The following is a 20,244-nucleotide window of genomic DNA, read 5'->3' on the forward strand; positions in this document are numbered from 1 at the left end:
TAGACCACGCCCACTCGCGACTCCACTAAAATAAGACATTTTTCTCTGGGAGAGACACCTGTACCAACTTTCATGAGTTTGGGAACATGATAAAGCCTCCAAAAATGCAGTTGTTTAAAGAATAATAATAACGCGGAGGAAGCGCTCCTTTCTTCATACAGTTGACATTTGTTTTGTTTTCGTTCCGCCGTTACGTCGTCAGGTCGCGCCGCCCGGCTCGTTGACATCATGAGTGTGCGACAGTTTTTCCGTGTTCGCTCGGTTCTCAGCAGCTGAGACAGAAAACAGAAGAGAATCCGAATCAGGAGGCTGCAGCGAGTCCGACTCCTGGTTCTGGTTCCGGTTCCGCTCCTGGTTCGGTGTTTGGATGTTTTTTTTTTATTTCAGCTCAGACAGAAACCGGATCAGAAACCTGCTGCGGGTCTCAGTGGATCCGGTTCGGTCCGGATCTGTTTCAGTTTTCAGCTAAAAGACGTGGTGACGTCACCCGGAGGGAGGCTAACAGGTTAGCTCCGCTGCTGCTTTGTTTACAACCGAAGCTCCTGACAGTCTGACACCGGTCCTGGTCCCGGTGATGCTGCCGGACCTGGTCCTGGTCAGTTCTGGTTCTGGTCCTGGTGCTGATCCCGGTCCTGGTTCTGGTCCTTGGTGTCGTTACATTCACCTCCTTTCTAATGAACTGAATGTGTAAATAAAAACATCCAGTTCAGGTTTAAAAAAAAACAACTGAGTAAAATGTAGAGGAAGCATAAAAAAAAAAAAAGAATAATAATTGAGCAGACATTAAATGTCCAAATGATAAAACATGACAAGATAAAATATATTAAAACCTTCTTGTCTGTCAGCTGTTTAATTCTCTAGTTTTATTTTCCTTCAGGTGGATCTGAGCGGGTCAACAATGCAGTCTGGATCAGAACCGCCAGGATCTGGACTGAAGTCAGTCCGAAGACCTCCTCGTCTGTCCCCACAGGTCGGACACACACACACACACACACACACACACACACACACACACACACACACACACACACACACACACACACACACACACACACACACACACACACACACACTCACTGTCCAACGTGTCCTCTCCTGGTTTTTTATTTAACGAGTCTTTCCAGACGTTTCCTGTTTATTATCACGTCCATTTTAATTTGCCAGCGTGACATCTGGACCGGCCGGTTCCGGATCCACACCGAGATCCGACCGGATCGCTCCAGATACAGAAAAAAAAAAAAGTCCACCGGTTAACGAGCAGCAGGTTGAAATACAACTGAAGACACGAAGATCTTCTGAGTGGAAGAAGCTCCTGATTTTTTTAAATGGAGAAAAATCGAGTCGAGTTTCTGATTTTTGAAAGTCGTTTAAAACAATTAAAAACACAATAAACTTTATTTATTTTTTTTGCGTGAAAATGTTTGTTTCCAGGCTGTTTGTAAAGTAAAGCAGTAAATCATCTACCTGAGCTGAACTTTGACCTCTGCCGGTCCCGCCCTCTCCAGACGGGTTTATAGTTAACAGCACAAGAGTTTGGAAACGTCTGTCAGTTTTGCAGTGAAGTCAGAAACAACACGTCCTCTTTGTCTTCTTCGTCCTCTTTGTCTTCTTCTTCTTCTTCGTCTTCTTCTTCTTTGTCTTCTTCTTCTTCTTCTTCTTCTTCGTCTTCTTCTTCTTCTTCTTCTTCGTCGCAGCCGTCGTAATTCATCGGTGAACTTCTCTGCTGCTGTTTGTTGCTTTCAGGGCGGCGGCGCAGGAAGTGAGGAGAGGAAAGGAGGTGGAGGAGGCCTGCAGCAGGCGAAGAGGAGAGGAAGGATGGAGAGGAGCATAGAGGAGGAGGAGGAGGAGGAGCTGAGCGACAGACTGCAGACGCTGGTGAGTCTGACAGACTGAAAATAAAAGAGTTCGTAGCTTCAGGTCTGTAAAATGGTTCTGATCCAGAAGTGTCTTCAGCTGCAATACCAGCGAGTGCCACTAGAGGTCGGCTCCAAAAAGCCTGCGGCTCCATAGACTCCCATTCAACTTCTCTCATCAAATCCAAAGTGAATAAAATGTGTCCATCAGTTATCTCGGTGTTGTTAGCTAAAGTCACTCCTTCTTATTAGTTTTCTGGAGGTCCATCTGAAAATAATCCCGGGACGTCGTAAAGATGGTGACGGACAGAATCTGAACTGGAGGCTTCGTAACGTTCACAACACATAACGCGCGTGTGTGTGTGTGTGTGTGTGTGTGTGTGTGTGTGCGTGCGTGTGTGTGTGTGTGTGTGTGTGTGTGTGTGTGTGTAGGATCTGTCCAACAGGTCAGCATCCTCTGGAACTGGTCTGGTTTACTCGGAGATCTTCACCCGCCATCAGAACCAGTGGGAGCCGAGGTAACGGACCGGGGAAGGGGGCGGGGCTTTATGTTATTATTATTAATATTATTATTATTAATATTAATATTAAAATGGTTTAATTGATTAATCGATTGCTGCAGCTGTACAGTGAATCATTAATGCAGTGAAACTTTATTTATTATTGTTTATTCTCACTGTGTTGTTGTTTGTTGTTCAGTCATCCAGAGAGTCCTGACAGAGTGACGTCCATCATGGAGGAGCTGGAGAGACAAGAGCTGCTGTCTCACTGCGTCAGAGTGGAGGTGAGACTGTCAACATTTATTTATCATCATCATCATCACCATCATCAGGACGAAGAACTCAGACATCCACATTGTTTTGTGTTACAGCCTCGAGAAGCTGCAGAAGAAGAACTGCTGCTCGCTCACACGTGAGTCCACCAATCACTGCTCAGCTCTCCGGTGTCAACAAACACTCTGACTTCCTGTTTGTGTTTGTTGTTTGTTGTTTGTGCTGCAGGAAACATCATGTGGATGCGATGAGGTCGACTCAGATGATGACGAAGACTCAACTACAGAATCTGTCCAACAAGTACGACTCAGTGTACCTGCATCCTGTAAGGACACACACACACACACACACACACACACACACACACACACACACACACACACACACACACACACACACACACACAGCATCGTTAGATGCTCAAATACAGGACGAAAACCAGGAACATATTATAATCTGTGTGTTTGTGTGTGTGTATCAGGAGTCCTACCAGGTGTGTGTGTCGGCGGTGGGTTCAGTCCTCCAGCTGGTTGATCGGGTCATGACCTCTGACCTCAGGAATGGATTCGCCATCATCAGGTAACATCATGCCGACGGGTGTTTCTGTTATTTTGTCCAACAGATTGACATCAGTGTCTTGTTGTTTTATTTTATTATTGCTGTTATTATCAATAAAGTTGAGCTAGAACTAAATATCCTGTTATCATCTTCTTCTTCTTCTTCTTCCTCCTCTCAGACCTCCAGGTCATCACGCTCAGAACAACGAGCCCAACGGTTTCTGTATTTTCAACAACGTGGCGATCGCAGCTCGATATGCTCAAACCAGACATGCTGTTAGCAGGTACACACACACACACACACACACACACACACACACACACACACACACACACACACACACACATATACACACATAGCCTCACCTGTCCCTACACACAGGCAGAACTGTTTTAATGTGTGTGTGTCAGGGTGCTGATCGTGGACTGGGACATCCATCATGGTCAGGGCATCCAGTACATGTTCGAGGAGGATCCCAGGTAAACTCTTCCTCCTCTTCATCCTCCTCTTCCTCTGATCCAGGATCAGGTCTCAGCAGCTAAAGATGTGTGTGTGTGTGTGTGTGTGTGTGTGTGTGTGTGTGTGTGTGTGTGTGTGTGTGTGTGTATGCGCGTGCGTGTGTTGCAGTGTCCTGTACTTCAGTGTCCACAGGTACGAACAGGGATCTTTCTGGCCTCACCTGCAGGAGTCTGACAGCCAGTTTGTCGGCAGAGGACGAGCTGAAGGAAGAAACATCAACCTGGCTTGGAACAAGGTGAGACCTCAGGTGTCCTCAGGTGTCCTCAGGTGTCCTCAGGTGTCCTTAGGTGACCTCAGGTCACCTCAGGTGTCCTCAGGTTACCTTTGGTAACTTCAGGTGTCCTCATGTGTGTCCTCAGGTAATGTTGAAGAAGCGATCATCTCTGAAGCGTCTGTCATGTCAGTGAGACAATAAAAACAGATGTAATTGTCAGAGTTGTCATGTTGACTCGTTTTGATCCGCTCCCGTTTGCCCTGTTAAAGTCGCTGCATTACGCTGTTGATACAAAAACTCCACACTCTCTGTACCTGTTTCAAATTAAAAGCCTCTTCACTTCCTAATGAGGCTTTTATTGTGAAACTCTCGCCCTTCATCCTGTTTGTGTGTTTGTGCTTCAGACCGGGATGACCGATGCCGATTACATCACCGCTTTTCAACAAGTGCTGCTGCCAGTGGCCTACGAGGTAACACACACACACACACACACACACACAGACAGGAAAACTTGGCCTTGTTGGTGTCACGTATTGATCTGTGTGTGTGTGTGTGTGTGTGTGTGTGTGTGTGTGTGTGTGTGTGTGTGTGTGTTTCCAGTTTCAGCCTCAGCTGGTTCTGGTCTCTGCCGGATTTGATGCTGCAATCGGAGATCCGAAGGTAAAAACATATCTGAGATCAGGTTCACTGGCTCACATACAGTGTGTGAAACGTCTCTCACAACGTGTGTGTGTGTGTGTGTGTGTGTGTGTCTGTGTGTGTGTGTGTGTGTGTGTGTGTGTGTGTGTTTCAGGGGGAGATGTGTGTGAATCCTTCATGTTTCCACGTTCTGACTCACATGTTGATGAGTTTGGCTGAAGGTCGACTCGTTCTCGCTCTCGAGGTAAAACGTTCTCCTCCATCTGATGTAACAATGTCACAATGTGGATGAGTAAAACACACGTTAAATGTTTGTGTGTGTGTGTGTGTGTGTGTGTGCGTGTGCGTGCGTGCGTGTGCGCAGGGAGGTTACAACCTGCAGGCGACAGCAGAGGGCGCCGCTGCCTGCGTCCGAGCTCTGCTGGGCGGAGCTTGTCCTCCTCTGACTCCGCCCACTGCTCCGTCTGACAGGTAACATCTCACCCGACTCACAGACTCTGATCAGGAGAACGTGTGTTAAAGGAAGTAGAACACGCGTGTTTGACTCCTCTGTCCGTGTCCCTCAGCGCGCTGCAGTCCGTGTCGGAGACCGTCTCCTGTCTGTATCCTCACTGGAGGTCTCTGCAGGTTCTGGGTAAGAAAACACCAACAACACACGTGTCCTGCCTGGACCGCCATCTATTTCAGGGGTCAAAGGTCAAGCTAGCAGAGTAGAAGCACACTGCTGTCATCATGAAACGTACAACTTCCCTGTTCTGTGCAGAAGGCGGCCCATCGGCCGACGAGAAGGATACGAAAAAGACCGGCACCGCCTACTCCTTCTCCTCCGTCGTCACGACAACGGGCCTGGTTTACGACGAGAGCATGATGGAGCACGTGAACATGTGGGACAGGTGAGGTGCCCCCTCGCCGCCCTCCCCCCCGACCCCACCCGGACTGGTCAACCGCGTCAACGATGTTGTGACGTAACCACGGTAACGTAACGATCCCTGTGTCGCAGGCATCATCCCGAGCAGCCTCAGAGAATCTTCAAGATCTTCTCCAGACATCAGCAGCTGGGATTGGTCCATCGTTGCCAACGGATACCAGCTCGCCCGGCGACGGAGGAGGAGCTGTCGTTGTGTCACAGGTAGCGACCGGTGCGCTAGCGTGTAGCTCACCTGTCCATCGCACACGGACTGAACACGCGTGTGTGTGTGTGTGTGTGTGTGTGTGTGTGTGTGTGTGTGTGTGTGTGTGTGTGTGTGTGTGTGTGTGTTCAGCGTGCAGCACGTGGAGCTGATGAAGACTACGGCGGTCATGAAGCCCAGAGACCTGCACAAGCTGGCGGAGGACTTCAACTCCATCTACATCAACAACCAGAGCTTCCGCTGCGCTCAGCTGGCCGCCGGCGGCTGCTTCAACGCCGTGGGCGCGATCCTGAGCGGGCAGGTGAGTCCCGGACCAGGTGAGGTTCTGGACCAGGTGAGGTTCTGGACCAGGTGAGGTTCTGGACCAGGTGAGGTTCCGGTCCGACCGTCGGATGATAAACGGACCCCTCAAGACTGTTTTGGTGTCTAAATATCATAATAATAATAATCTTATTTTGAATTCTGTCTTTTACGCTTTGATTAGCATTGTAACATTAACATACTAATATTACCATTTTTAGCGTTCGCATTTGTAATAAAACAAATGATTAAAAATGACAAACACTTGACAGCTGGCAGGCTAAAAAACAGCAGCTAACAGGCTAACAGGCTAACAGCAGTCAGCTGAGATGTCGTTGGACTTTGTTCCCTGCAGGTGAGTAACGGCGTGGCCATCGTCCGTCCTCCCGGTCACCACGCCGAGAGAGACTCTCCCTGCGGTTTCTGTTTCTTCAACACGGTGGCGCTCACCGCTCGTTACGCCCAGAAAATCTCCCAAGATCCCCTGCTGCGAGTCCTGATCCTGGACTGGGACGTTCACCACGGCAACGGGACGCAACACATGTTCGAGGATGACGACAGGTGAGTAGGAGGAGGGGGAGGGGAGGAGGAGGACCGTCCACCTGCAGGGACAAATCTGAAGTGACTCTTTGTCTCTGTCTCCAGCGTCCTGTACGTGTCCCTCCATCGCTACGACAACGGGACGTTCTTCCCTTCCTCAGAGGACGCCGCCCCCGACAGGGTGGGCGTGGCCAACGGGGCGGGGTATAACGTCAACGTGGCATGGAGCGGAGGACGAATGGGCGACCCCGAGTACCTCGCCGCCTTCCACCGCGTCGTCATGCCGATCGCTACCGAGGTAACGCGTCAGGATATAAAATAACCGATCAGACCTGACGGAGTCCTCTGATTGGTCGGTTTCGCCCGACAGAGTCCTCTGATTTGTTGTCGTCTCTTAACAGTTCAACCCCGGTCTGGTTCTGGTGTCGGCTGGGTTCGATGCGGCCCGCGGCGATCCGCTGGGAGGCTACAACGTCACCCCAGAGGGATACGCCCACCTCACTCACCTGCTGACGTCACTGGCCGCGGGGCGTGTCCTCGTCGTCCTGGAGGTGAGTTGAGAAAGTGAAAAAGTGTCGTGAAAAAGCGACACGAGGGGACAGTGAAGTGTCTCCGTGTCTCCAGGGAGGTTACAACCTGACGTCCATCTCCGAGTCCATGGCAATGTGCACCAGCGTGTTGCTAGGAGACCCTCCTCCGTCCTTGACGACGCCCCTCCCTCCTCCTCACCACAGCGCCGTGGCGACGATCAACGAGGTCATCCGACACCACGCCCCCTACTGGAAGTCGCTGAGGATACACAGTCAGTATTTATATCTGTTGGTCTGGACTGTGTGATACCAGGTTCTGGTTCCGGTTCTGGTTCTGTGTGTGTGTCTCATACTTTTAATCACAAAACTTTTCCATTACGATAAAACTTTTCTGTTTGTGTTTTTTATCTGAACGTGTCTTAGTTCCAGAGTCCGTGCGTGAGGCCGTCCCCTCCCCAAAGCCTCGTGGGAAACGTAGTTCTAAAGGAAAAGGCAGGAAGTCCGACAAACCGCCGCTGCCCCCTGCAGGCCCGCAGGACTCCACGGTAACGCGCCGATAAAAAACTCCTCACATTCCTGCCACATTTGTTGTTTTTTTTTGTTCAGGGACCCCACAACTGCAACTTTATTATTTTTTTTTCTTGTCCAATCAGGAGAGTCTGGAGCAGCTCACTCAGGGATTGGCCAGTTTGGACATCAGTCAAACCTCAGCCAATCATCCTCCTGCTACGTCCACTCCGGTGGGAGGAGCCAGGCCGAAGGTCCGCCTGAGCCCGGAGAAGGTCACCTGCGAAGGTGAAGTGAAGGAGGAGTTGGATGACGTCACGCCTGAGCTCGGCCAATCAGCGGAGAGTACGCCGCCTCAGGTGAGTCAACGGCACAGATGTTTGTCTCATGCCCCGCCCCCTCTGACAACTTCCTGATTCATCCCACTATTTGTCTACAGACTGTTGCCACGGCAGCGCCAGATTCAGTTGCCCTCGGAGACGAGACGGTAGCTGAAGCAGGGGCGGAGCCAGAGACAGAGGGAGCGTGTGGTTGGTCGAAGCCTAAGATGTCTCTGGAGGTCACGTGTGGAGTCGAGATGGGCGGAGTCAGAGAATATTAATGACATCACTTCATTCAATCCCTCTAACGTCTCACAGCATGAGGACACCAACCTGTCTGTCTTTGTCCCCGTCTGTCCATAGTCCACTCTGTACGTGGTGGACCCTCTGTCCTGGTGCCCTCACCTGGATGCCGTTAAGCCCCTCCCCCTCTCAGGGATAGACGTCTTCCTGCCGTGTCAGGACTGCGGCTCCGACGCTGAGAACTGGACCTGTCTCACCTGCTACCAGGTCACCCGTCTCACCCGTCTCACCTCTCAAACACATACTCAGTGTGTCTGTCTCACCTGTCTCACCTGCTGACGCCGTGTGTCCCTTCAGGTGTTCTGCGGTCGTTACGTCAACGAACACATGGTGACTCACGGCGTCGCGTCGGAACATCCGCTGGTTCTGAGCTTCTGCGATCTCTCCGTGTGGTGCTACGTGTGCGAAGCCTACGTCCACAACCAGGTGAGACGTGACGTCCTCGTGTGCAAACGAACACGGAGAGTTAGAATGAACAGGTGACGGTTGTTGACACGTTTCTTCTTCTTCTTCTGTCGTTCAGATTCTGTTCGAAGCTAAAAACGCCGCCAATTTCTCCAAGTTCGGAGAGGAGATCCCTCCGGGGAGCTGAGAGCTTTTCTTCCATCTGCCTGCCTTCACCGTTGCCATGGATACGAGCAGCAGCGATGCTTTGTGGGACGTCCCACAACTGCCAAAACGAACAAAAACTCGCAAGCAAAAAAAAAAGAATCACAAAAAAAACCAAACAACCAAAGTCCTGTTTTTATTTATTCACCTCATTTTCATCATCATCATCGCCGGTTGAGTTGCCCCGGAAATGTGACGACTCAACCGGCAGACTGCGGACACTTTTATTTTGAAAATCCCGAGCCGAAAGACACAAAAAAAGAGGGACACTCGCTGATTTAAAAAAAGAGCAGAAGAAGAAGAAGAGAGTTTTTTCTCTGGAAGACTTCGGCGTGACAGGCACAGTGGTGGTGATGTCACCAAGAGGCCACGCCCACAATCAGCAGCACAATAACAACAAACATCTTCGGGGTTTTTTTTGGTTCATTTGTTTTGAAGTGTTTTAATGTTCAGCTGTCAAAATCCACAAACTTTTAATAAGATCAATAATCAGAACAAAACGGAGAGAAAAAAAACAACTTGACAGAAAAGAACTTGTTTTAAGAATTTTCTGTTTCTGGAGACGAAACAAACTTTTATTTAAATTTTAGAAAAGTTTAAAAAAAAAATGCACGTGTTTGAAAGGACTCTAAAATCCCAAAATTGATCAGCAGGAAATTCTCCTGCAGATGTTTTGTTCACTTCCTGATCGATTATCGTCTTTTAGCTCCGAGGAGCTCTGCTTTGCTGTGCAATAAGATTCACTCTGTTTGTTTGTTTGTAAACATTTAACTTCTATTAAACTGTTTGTTTGCACTCGATCAGATTAATATTTACTGTCGTCAACAAGAAAACCCCCAAAAATATGAATATTTGGAGAAACTTTTTCTGTTTGGCGAAGCTGCTGTTGGTTCATGTTAGCCCGAACGTCTCCGTCTGCCGATGAAGACCATGAGCGGTGACCGAGAACTCTGGAAGCATCAAGTAAGTGGATTTAACTTTTTGTTTTAAAAGTTTGGTTTTTTTAATGTGGATTTCTGCTTCGAATCACAACCTGGTCAAATGTTTGTGGACGGTCCTGTTGACCTGTAGATACGCAAACTGTTGTAGGCTGTCCACATACTTCTGGCTATTTTAGTTTCATGTTTCAATCTTGATTGTTTCTCGGCTGGTTTCATCCGTCAGGTTGGGTGAAAGGCATTGTGGGTAATGGAAGGGACAACCTGCTGGTGGAAGAAGTAATAAGACGTCAAAGTACTGCAAAGTACAAATACTGCGATATAAAAATACTGAGAAGTAAATGTACTGTGAAGTACAAACAGTGCATTGTAAAAGTACTGTGATGTAAAAATACTGACAAGTAAAAGTACTGCAAAATGCAAATACTGTGATGTAAAAATGTTCTGACATAAACTACTACGAGGTAAAAGTACTGCTAGGTACAAATACTATTTATCATTTTTATTATGTCATTTTTTGTCATTTATTTTATTATTTATGTTTTTATATCCACTTTTGTTTTTCTGAATTCATTATTGACAAAAACGGATATTTGATATATTTGATGTTTAAATGTCGGTGCAGCAAATTCATATTTTAATAAAGTGCAGTAGTTTAATAAAAGTGTTTTTTAACAATCAGTTGTGATTTGCAGCTGCAGTTCCTCAGTCCTCCTGCAGGGAGGCGCGGCTTGAAACGTCACATCCGGGTTCCTCAGAAACGACCTGAAGCCCGGTTGGTTCTCCTCCATCAGACTTCTCACCTGCTGCTCGTCATCGATCATCAGCTGATTGATTCGAACACCTAGCAGCTTCACATCCGGGTAATCGGAACCCCCTCCCGGCCCCCCTTCCTCCTCCTCCTCCTCCATCCTGCAGGCAGACACACAGGTGGAGCTCCTCGCGCTGCAGGTTCGTTTCGTTCCTTTTCTGTTTTGTTTTTTGTTGTGTTTTTTTTTTTTTACCGGGTGAACGCAGAATCCGTCGGTCGGTAAATCACGGGAGACGGTGATGACATGACGTCAGTCTGTCGGTGCTTGCCTGATGTTTATCTGCCGCTGATTGGCTGTCGGGTCAGTCTCTTGCAGCTGCCCGTTAACGTCACTGAACATCTGCAGGGAGCTTCGTTTGAAGCGCCGAACATCTGGACCAGCTGCAGCTTCCGGTTTCACTGCATTTACCCTTTACATTTGTATTTTTTTTAACTTTCTTTTGTTGTTTAACTGCTGGCATGTTGTTGTTGTTTTGACTGCAAGCTTCTGTTTACATTCAGTTGCTGTTTGCTGTTGCGGATAGACGAGACAGTTCAGAAGCTGCCTGACAATCTGTCTGATTTTAGGTTTTCCTTCATTAACCTCATAAATCCAGTGAAAGATGTCTAAACATCCGTGATGCGCTGAAACAGGAGCTGCTCACAAACAGTTCTGCTGCTGTTAATTCACGTTGCAACTAATAATTATTGATTAACCTGCTGATTCCTTTGTCGATTTATTGATTCATTAGTGTCAGTGTCAGTGTCACGCTCTGTCTTGGTGGCCTTAAAACACGCGTGGTTTCGGGTGACACAACGAAAATAACGTGATTTATAAAACTTAACATCGACTTCTCGTGGACAGACTCGTCTTCTTTTCACGTGGAGGCGACACTAGCCGTCTCGAAGCCCGCCGCCCTCTAGTGGACCCGCGTGTGTATTACACGCTTTGCTATGATACTGAGCCGCACTGAAGAAACGAGTGTTTTGTAAAATGGTTCTTTTAAATTCAACAATTTTTTTTTTCACATTTTCTCTTCCACCCGTCTCTCTCTCTCTCTCTCTCTCTCTCAGTGATGTCGGCGTCGCCCGCCCTCGCCGACCTCTCGCGTCTCTACCAGACGGAGTTCGTCCGGAGCGCCCGGGCCGTCGGCGTCCTCTGGGCCGTCTGCACGCTCTGCTTCGCCATCATCCAGGTGGTCATTCTGGTGCAGCCGTCCTGGATCGGCACCGCCGGCGCCCAGCCCCAGCGGGCGGGGCCGCCCTTGCCCAGCGGCACCCTGGGACTGTTCGAGGTGAGAAACCCCGCCCCCAAACCACGACCGTCCAATCACGAGTCTGTCCTCAACGTGTTGACGTGTGTTCTCAGGTGTGTCTGGAGTCAGACTGGCCGGTCCCGGACTGTCGCGGCAGTCTGTCCAGTCTGTCCCCGCTGCCGTCCTTCCAGTCGGTGGCGGTGCTGGTGGGCGTGTCTCTATGGGCCGTGTGGACCACCGTCCTCTGTCTCTGTCTCTTCAGGTTCTGCAGCGCCGCGACCGTCTACAAGATCTGTGCCTGGCTGCAGCTGACTGCAGGTCGGCCACTGGTTCTACCGGTTCTACTGGTTCTACTGGCAGTCAGTCTGTTTCTGTCTGTAGAGGACAGTGTTGTCTTCGCAATGTGCTTTATCCTCCCTTCAGTAAAAAAGAGGCGGGGCTTCCTCTCTGCAGCGTCCCGTCCACAAACTGGATATAAAAGAGTTCGTAGCTTCAGGTCTGTAAAATGGTTCTGATCCAGAAGTGTCTTCAGCTGCAATACCAGCGAGTGCCACTAGAGGTCGGCTCCAAAAAGCCTCCGGCTCCATAGACTCCCATTCAACTTCTCTCATCAAATCCAAAGTGAATAAAATGTGTCCATCAGTTATCTCGGTGTTGTTAGCTAAAGTCACTCCTTCTTATTAGTTTTCTGGAGGTCCATCTGAAAATAATCCCTCATTCATTAGAAAAGAAGATTCAAGAAGACCTGTTTTTGGGGGCGTGTCTGTTTGATTGACAGGCCTGTGGTGCAGTCAGGTTACAGCTGTCGGTGGGCGGGACGTAGTATCGTCATGGTTTCCAGTCAGATCCACCACTGGCTCCTCCCCCAGCTCGTCCAAATATGGTCACTTCCTGCTCCGAACTAGCAAAGATGCTGACAGATAGAATCTGAACTGGTCCCCTTTACTTCCCTGTTTGTTCTCTGCAGGTTTCTGTCTGGCGCTGGCTTGTCTTCTGTTTCCCGACTCGTGGGAGAGTCCGGAGATGAGAGCTCTGTGCGGAGACTCGGTGAGTCTTTAAAAAAAAAAAAAAAAGACGACCTCAGGTGTTTTTAGGGTCGATGGCGTCGACCTGCCGTTATTACCTGGATGTCTCGTCTGCAGGTGGGCAGCTTCTCTCCGGGTAACTGCTCCGTCCACTGGGCCTACATCCTGGCCATCCTGGGGGTCCTCGACTACGCCATCTTGGCCACGCTGGCCTTCGTCCTCGCCAACAGGCAGGACGGCCTGCTGCCGCCGGACGCCCAGGACGGTGAGGGGGGGGAAGGTTTGGAGGGGGGGAGGCAGCGAGGGTTAACTCCATGGTCAAACCTTTACAGTTTTAACTTTTGATACTGTGTTTGTGTTTCTGTAGTGACGACAGGTCTGCTGATGACGGCGTGAATCATCAGGTGAGGCTCTTCTTCATCTTCATCTTCATCTTCATCTTCTTCATCTTCACATCTTCTTCTTCTTCTTCATCTTCACCTCCTTTAAAGCTTTCTTTTTCTTTGTGCTTACTTAAAATGCACATTGCTTTTTTATATATTTTAACTCTATTTGTTTAATTTTATGCATTTTATGTTTCTGATGCATTTGATCTGTTTTCTTATGGATCTCATTTCTTTTCCATATTTTTAAATGTTCCTTTATATCTTGTTTTTATGTGAAACACTGCATGTCATTTTCTTGCTGTGAAGCGCTTTGTGCTGCATTTCTTGTATACAAATAAAGTTTATTATTATTATTATTATTACTACTTCCCTTTTCTCTTTCTTCTTCTCCTCTTAGGGACGTTTAGTCGCTTTCGCTGATCTCTTCTTCATCCTTCATCTTTCTCACCGGAGAGAAGAAGGCGCATTTGTACGGAGGGCAAAAGCAAAGTTGTGAAAATTGAACTTTAATTTTCTCCATCTATCGACTCCGATGGAAGCGTCTTCTTCAGTTGAAGCCGCTAACCGCGTTTCTGTGATGTTTACATGAGAAGTTATTCATCATTAAATAGAGGAATGTAAAATAATCTGTAGGAAAACGTAGGTTCAAAAGTATTTTTGTCTTTCTTTGCTTCCACGAATGAAAAAGTAAAGACAAGCAAACATTAGAAGACTTAAGAACTTTCAGAACCGCAGTCCTTCATATTCTTTCATTTATCAGAGTTCATGGTGTTAAACAGTCGTATTTTTTTAATTTTTTTATATCAGTTTCAACTCTGGGGTTAGCCTAGCTTAGCACAAGCACTAGAAAAAATACTAGCATAGAATTAGCTTTGGTTCCAGATTCGTTAATATTAGAATCAACTTAAGATAAGAGTTAGCGTAGCATAGAGTTAGCTTCGTGTCTCCAGTCAATTTAACCCAACTGACTAAAGGTTGAGCTAATTATAAATTTACTAGCCAAACAAGCCTCCAGTTTTTGTGCTAAGCTAGGCTAACAATAGATGAAACTAAAAAGTGTTGTTTGCTGTCAGCATGACCTTTGACCTTTAAGGTACATAAATGAAATATATTGTGCCATTTTTTCCCCGTGTTTTCCAGATTGTCTGTTGCCCGTAGAATATTTTATTTTCATAAAGCATGAATAACTGTACAGAACTGCATTTATCAAAATACAGAACTTTGGAATCGGGACATGTACAGTTTTTTAAAAGTCTTTTATTGAGATGTAATAATGTTGTGAAGTGAGAAGAGGGATTTCAGGTGCTCGATTAAATTAGCATTAAAAAAAAAAAAATCCAGTTAGCCTGGAGGAAGTTTAAGATCTACTTTTGCAGCGCCGACAGAAACAGGCAGGGGGCAGTAGAGGTCGAGTTTACTGACTTTTATTTCTGAGTGTGACATAAATAAAGAGTTTCACCACAGACAGACGAGTCGTCACACCAACAGAGCTGCTGCACAGAAGCTGGGTAGTACGGGAACACGACGAGAACTGACCAATCACAGCGCTTGACGAGCCGTCGCCACGGTTACCGTCTCTGTCCGTCGATTTTGACGGATGGGAAAGCTGGACTCGGCGTGAAGCTGTAGTTCTGATAGAAAACCTTTTGATAATTTGGCCCGAGTCACGAGGAGAAACAGAGTGGACTACAAGTCCCAGAGAGCATTGCTGCAGGTGATCAGCCAATCAGACAGCTTCAAGGCTGTGATGTCAGAGGTTTATCGGTAAGGATCCTGTTTTTACAGATATTAATTTAGAATTTGTTTCTGAGGACCAGAGACGGTACCGGAGCAACGGCTGCCGAGGCTCATGGGTAATTTAGTGTTTAAAGATACACAGAGACCAACTTCATCACCTCACTCCTTCATCACTCCTTCATCACCTCACTCCTTCATCATCACTCCATCACTCCTTCATCTCTCCTTCATCGCCTCACTCCTTCGTCTCACTCCTTCATCTCTCCTTCATCGTCTCACTCCTTCATCGCCTCACTCCTTCATCTCTCCTTCATCGCCTCACTCCTTCGTCTCACTCCTTCATCATCTCACTCCTTCGTCTCACTCCTCCATCGCCTCACTCCTTCATCTCTCCTTCATCGCCTCACTCCTTCATCGTCTCACTCCTTTGTCTCACTCCTTCATCGCCTCACTCCTTCATCATCTCACTCCTTCGTCTCACTCCTCCATCGCCTCACTCCTTCATCTCTCCTTCATCGCCTCACTCCTTCATCACCTCACTCCTTCATCATCACTCCATCACTCCTTCATCTCTCCTTCATCGCCTCACTCCTTCGTCTCACTCCTTCATCATCTCACTCCTTCGTCTCACTCCTTCATCACCTCACTCCTTTGTCTCACTCCTTCATCATCTCACTCCTTTGTCTCACTCCTTCATCGCCTCACTCCTTCATTGTCTCACTCCTTTTTACAACAAACAACTGATCATGTTTCACAAAAGCAGCAAAAACAACAAAAAGATGATACAAAAATAAAAACTTGATAGACAACAAATATCCCCTTCTTCCTCCTCCTCTTTCTCCACTTTCTCCTCCTCCTCTTCCTCTTACTCCCTCATGTACTCCAGAATCTGATCGATCAGTATTTGGGGGTCGTAGTTCAGGGCATCTCTCCTCCGGCGTCTACGGCTCCCATGATGCAGTTCTTCCACATTGGCTGTTTCCATGGCGTCGACCCGTTTCATCCTCTGCAGCCCGGCGGTGTGGGGGCGGAGCATCTCCTCCTCTTCCTCCTCCTCCTCCAGCCTCTTCACCCTGAGGAGGGGGGGATCATTGGTGGGCAACAGAGGGGCCAGGTCGTCAAGGGAACGGCGGGTTCTCCTGTGGGCGGAGCTAATGGGTTCGGCTGCTCTGACTGACAGGTCCCTCCTCGCTCTGCGACCGGAGGAGACCACGGGAGCCTCGTTGGGGCCGATGCTGGACAGTATCCTAGCAACCAGCCGCCTGCGGGAGAGAAGAAATGTGACTCGTTGAGTGGGTGGAGCTAAGCTTAAATCAGCTGTGAATGGATTGACAGGTGAGCGGAGCCTTAATGAGCCCGCTCGTGTGCGTTTCGTTCACCTCAGCGTGTCCTGGTCTCGGCTCAGTCCCGAAGACACGCGACCCGCCTGCTGCCTCGCTCTCTCCAGCAGAGTCTGAGCCAGCTGTGGCTCCATCCTGACAATCACAGGTCCCAGGTTATTATCCGTAACCAAGCAAGCGAAACGTTCAACGTGAACCTGAACGGACTCACCTGTCCAGCAGAGCCTGAGCCAGCTGGGGCTCCACGAGGCCCCACCAGGCGGTGGGGGGCCTCCCCATGCTTATCCCCCGACCTGTCTCGTCGTAGTCCGGGAGGGAGGGGCCCTGGAAGTCTCCCGGGGTCCCCCGATCGGCCTCCTCATCCTCTTCTTCCTCGACCACCTCCACGTCTCCCGGGCCGACCAATCCAGCGCCCTCCGCTTCGTTCAGGAGGCGGAGCACAGCAGCCAGGTAGGCTGCGGACATATTTGATTGGCTCGTTAAAGTTGCATTCAGGAATGCATTTAAAACAAGTCAAATTAAGTTGCACTGTTTTTTTTAAATGCTAAAAAAAAGTTAAAGAAAAAAGTTTGTCAAAGAAAAAGTCTTAATATTTTGAGAAAAAACTCAACTCGGCAGCTTTCACACAAACATGCAGCTCGACGTGCTTCACGCATAAAAATCTAAACGCAAAAATAAAAGCAAAACATAAACAAATTAAAATAATGTAAAACAAAAAAATATCGAGGACAACAGTTTGTGGACAGCCGGCCGCATCGCCAGCGTAGCTACATGTACGTTGTTACTACGGCAACCTGTCAGATAGATAAAAGCAAATCTGTTTTCAGCCTGAAAAAAGATAAAAAACATGTTGAAATATATACTACTAATAATAATACGTGAAATATGTGAAGAGAAATTGTATTTTCAGAAAAATAAATGTCACTATTTTTACTATGTTGAGTAAAAAGTAATTTTATATTTATACAAACAAGTCTTACCATGTGCCATAAAAGAAGTCATAATTTGTCAACAAATTGTTTTTTATATTTTCAGAAAAAAATGCTAAAAAGTTGTGTGAAGAAGTTCTACAATGTAAAACTCTGACCCGCTCGTTGCTCCTCCTCCTGAGCCCTCCTCTGATCTCTGTCCACCAATTGCTGCAGGGCCTGGTCCAAGCCCCTCCCCCTCCAGTCCTCTGATTGGTAGTACAGGTCGTTGGGTCCGCCTCCTCTCTGCGCGGAGGGATACAGCACGTGTTCCTCGTAAGGCAGCAGGTTACGGAGGTCTCTGCGCTGGCGTCTTACTCCGCCTTCAGATTCAGACACATCCAGGCCACGCCCCCCGCCGCGAGCTGCAGGCAGAGGCTGGGCGACAGAGGTCGGAGGTCAAAGGTCATACAGGGAACAGTCTGAATCAAAGAAATAGACCTACAAGAAGCTTTTGTTATATAAACAGTCACTGGAGGAAATAAAATGTTGTGCTGCTGAGTCACTGTTTGAGTCAAACAGTGACTCAGCAGTTAAAAGCATGACTCAACATTTCAATCAGTGACTCAGCAGTTCAAGCAATGACTCAACTAGTGACTCAGCAGCTTAAACGGGACTCAGCAGTTCAAAAAATGACTCAGTGACTCAACATTTCAAGCAATTTTCCGGATTAGTGGAGGTGAGACTATAGAAACTTCATTTATAGGAGTAGAAGAAGAATATAATCATGTTACTTTAGGTGATAATTGATCAGCGGACGGAAATGATGACACTTGTGTCGAGTTGACCTTTAACTTCACATCTTTAACTTCACATCTTTAACTTCAGATCTTTAACTTCACATCTTTAACTTCACATCTTTAACTTCACATCTTTAACTTCACATCTTTAATTTCACGTCTTTAACTTCAGACTGATCTTCATGCTGCTGCAGCTTTAATTTCCTGCTGAGTCGTTCCATTCGGGGAACAGACTGATGTATAACGCTCATCTCTCTCGCTTTGTGACTGCAGCAGCTGATTCAGGTCCTCTCTGTGGTGATGATGATGATGATGAGACGACAGTGTGATGAAGAGGTGGGAGGAGGAGGACGAGGTAATGAGTCCTCTGAGGAGCATCACTCTGACTCACTGTGGGATTCAGGTTCCTCTGCAGACATTAGAGCGGTGTGATACGATACTCTGAGACATTCAACATTCAACGACGGCAGCGTTGTAAATATCATCACACCGTTTATAAAAAAAAAACAAAAAAAACAACAACTCAATTTTCACTTTATTTTAATTAATGTTCTGTTGTCGTTCGGGGGATTTGAACCTGCGACCCTCCGGTTACAACTTTAACAGCTGTGCAGTCATCGTTAATGTTTTTGTTTACATTCAGCTTGTCTTTAAGCCGATTGTGTACTTTAATGTCGGGATGCTCATGTTTGTGCGGAGGTTCGGGGTCCGTCGACTCGTATCTGAACCTCGTTACTGTCAGTTTTAAAGGAGGCAGATTTCCCAGCATGCCTTGCAGGGAGTCTGCAGAGACTCTTGTGTTGTTCTAGTCTCGAGGTAAACAGACGTGATGGAACCTGATGTTCACAGACGTTAAAAATGTTTCTGTCTATTTAATGAATCGGTTGAACATGATGAAGGTCAGCGGGTTTCATCGTCATCATCAGTGTGTGTACTTTGTGTGCTACAGTTGTGTATTTGTGCAGGTTATGTAACCGTAATCGTCGCAGCGCTGTTTGCCCAGAACAAACTTCCCCTGAGGGGCGATAAAGTTTTATTTGAATTCATTTATGTCACAGTGATTTACAGTGTTTGTGCTAAGCTAGGCTAACGCTGTCCTCACACACACACACACACACACACACACACACACACACACACACACAACACACAAACGAGTTGTTGCGTATCAGGAAACACACAAACAGCCCTCACAATGTCCTCACAATGTCTAAAAGTCAACACAGTCCTCACAAAGATGCCCGGTAACACACACACACACACACACACACACACACACACACACACACACACACACACACACATACACGTCATTTCAGTTTCTCTGCATTGATTCTCCTGATAAACAAATCAATAACTAATGATTAAATAGAAAATAGAACACACACACACACATAGACAAGTCGTTACTTGTCAGGAGACTCGCTGCATCCTGTGTGATATACGGCCCTGTTGCCGTGGGTTACCGTCTCCCGTCGCTATGGTGACAGCAGTTGAAATTAAATGTTCCTCGTTAGCTGCAGTTGCCTACACACACACACACACACACACACACACACACACACACACACGTGCTTGCCCTGCTATCTTTGTGAGGACTCTCAGCGACATAATACACCCCCAACCCCTAAAACCTGAACATGGTCCCGACAGCCCTCACAGCGTCCTCACAAGGTCTAAAAGTCAACACGGTCCTCAAAAAGATGCCCGGCAAACACACACACACACACACACACACACATCCTGTCGTCACTCCTGTTTCTCTGCATTGATTCTCCTGATAAACAAATCGATTACTAATGATTCAAATGGAAAATAGATCACACACACACACACACACACACACACACACACACACACACACACACACACACACACACAGAGAGAGAGATAGGAGTGTGTGTGTGTATGTGTGATGTAACGGTGTTGACGGGTAGAAGATAAACAGCGGCGACATCGCTCTGCATCAGCACCAGGTTACCATGACGATGCAGCACCATGACGATGAACACATGAATCAATACATATAACAGACATGTAAACACTCTCTCTCTCTCTGTGTGTGTCGGTGGGACTCGTCCTTACCTGGGCGGTGTGGATCAGAGCGGCGCTGAGCAGCAGGAGGCCGAGAGACGTCATGCTAACGGAGCGGACACACACACGGACACACACTGAGGCAGCCTGCAGATGCTCCTCCGACGGTGAGGAGAGAGGAGGGGGGGGAGGAGCAATGACTCAGAGGAGGAGGCGAAGAGGTGGGACTGAGATT

General features: G+C 47.7%; 3 protein-coding genes across 5 annotated transcripts; 2 read left to right on the forward strand and 1 right to left on the reverse strand.

Annotated features, from left to right (window-relative positions):
* Nucleotides 1-227: 227 nt before the first annotated feature.
* Nucleotides 228-9,595, forward strand: hdac6 (histone deacetylase 6). The gene is made up of 29 exons (XM_069177709.1): nt 228-505; nt 878-970; nt 1,744-1,875; nt 2,286-2,371; nt 2,553-2,637; nt 2,725-2,765; nt 2,855-2,951; nt 3,108-3,205; nt 3,363-3,467; nt 3,595-3,663; nt 3,812-3,938; nt 4,322-4,387; nt 4,518-4,577; nt 4,711-4,800; nt 4,921-5,027; nt 5,123-5,190; nt 5,320-5,449; nt 5,557-5,685; nt 5,819-5,987; nt 6,342-6,547; nt 6,632-6,824; nt 6,928-7,077; nt 7,151-7,328; nt 7,480-7,601; nt 7,710-7,922; nt 8,003-8,149; nt 8,247-8,393; nt 8,484-8,612; nt 8,710-9,595. Exons 2-29 carry the CDS (start codon nt 899-901, stop codon nt 8,776-8,778), a joined length of 3,285 nt encoding a protein of 1,094 aa, XP_069033810.1. The 5' UTR covers nt 228-505; nt 878-898; the 3' UTR covers nt 8,779-9,595.
* An 889-nt stretch (nt 9,596-10,484) lies between these two features.
* On the forward strand, nt 10,485-14,423 carry lhfpl4b (LHFPL tetraspan subfamily member 4b). 2 transcript variants are annotated; one of them, XM_069177713.1, is made up of 7 exons: nt 10,485-10,684; nt 11,598-11,818; nt 11,893-12,097; nt 12,747-12,826; nt 12,922-13,069; nt 13,172-13,208; nt 13,588-14,423. In XM_069177713.1, the coding sequence occupies exons 2-6, from the start codon at nt 11,600-11,602 to the stop codon at nt 13,198-13,200; spliced, it is 681 nt and encodes a 226-aa protein (XP_069033814.1). In that variant the 5' UTR covers nt 10,485-10,684; nt 11,598-11,599; the 3' UTR covers nt 13,201-13,208; nt 13,588-14,423. The 2 variants fall into 2 exon arrangements, with proteins under 2 accessions (XP_069033814.1, XP_069033815.1); XM_069177714.1 differs by having other exon boundaries at nt 13,598-14,423.
* A 175-nt stretch (nt 14,424-14,598) lies between these two features.
* pcsk1nl (proprotein convertase subtilisin/kexin type 1 inhibitor, like) lies at nt 14,599-20,188 on the reverse strand. Of its 2 annotated transcripts, XR_011179734.1 has the most exons (6): nt 20,061-20,188; nt 17,355-17,613; nt 16,479-16,722; nt 16,307-16,402; nt 15,463-16,189; nt 14,599-15,161 (listed from the first exon to the last, which is right to left on the reverse strand). XR_011179734.1 is itself a non-coding variant. In XM_069177712.1 (5 exons), the coding sequence occupies exons 1-5, from the start codon at nt 20,112-20,114 to the stop codon at nt 15,793-15,795; spliced, it is 1,050 nt and encodes a 349-aa protein (XP_069033813.1). In that variant the 5' UTR covers nt 20,115-20,188; the 3' UTR covers nt 14,599-15,792. The 2 variants fall into 2 exon arrangements, 1 of the variants encoding a protein (XP_069033813.1); XM_069177712.1 differs by having other exon boundaries at nt 14,599-16,189.
* Nucleotides 20,189-20,244: the final 56 nt, after the last annotated feature.

Source organism: Embiotoca jacksoni, unplaced genomic scaffold (assembly GCF_022577435.1).
Source record: "Embiotoca jacksoni isolate LCO1_2020_lvr unplaced genomic scaffold, fEmbJac1.0.p SCAF_77, whole genome shotgun sequence".
Classification (NCBI taxonomy): Eukaryota; Metazoa; Chordata; class Actinopteri; family Embiotocidae; genus Embiotoca; species Embiotoca jacksoni.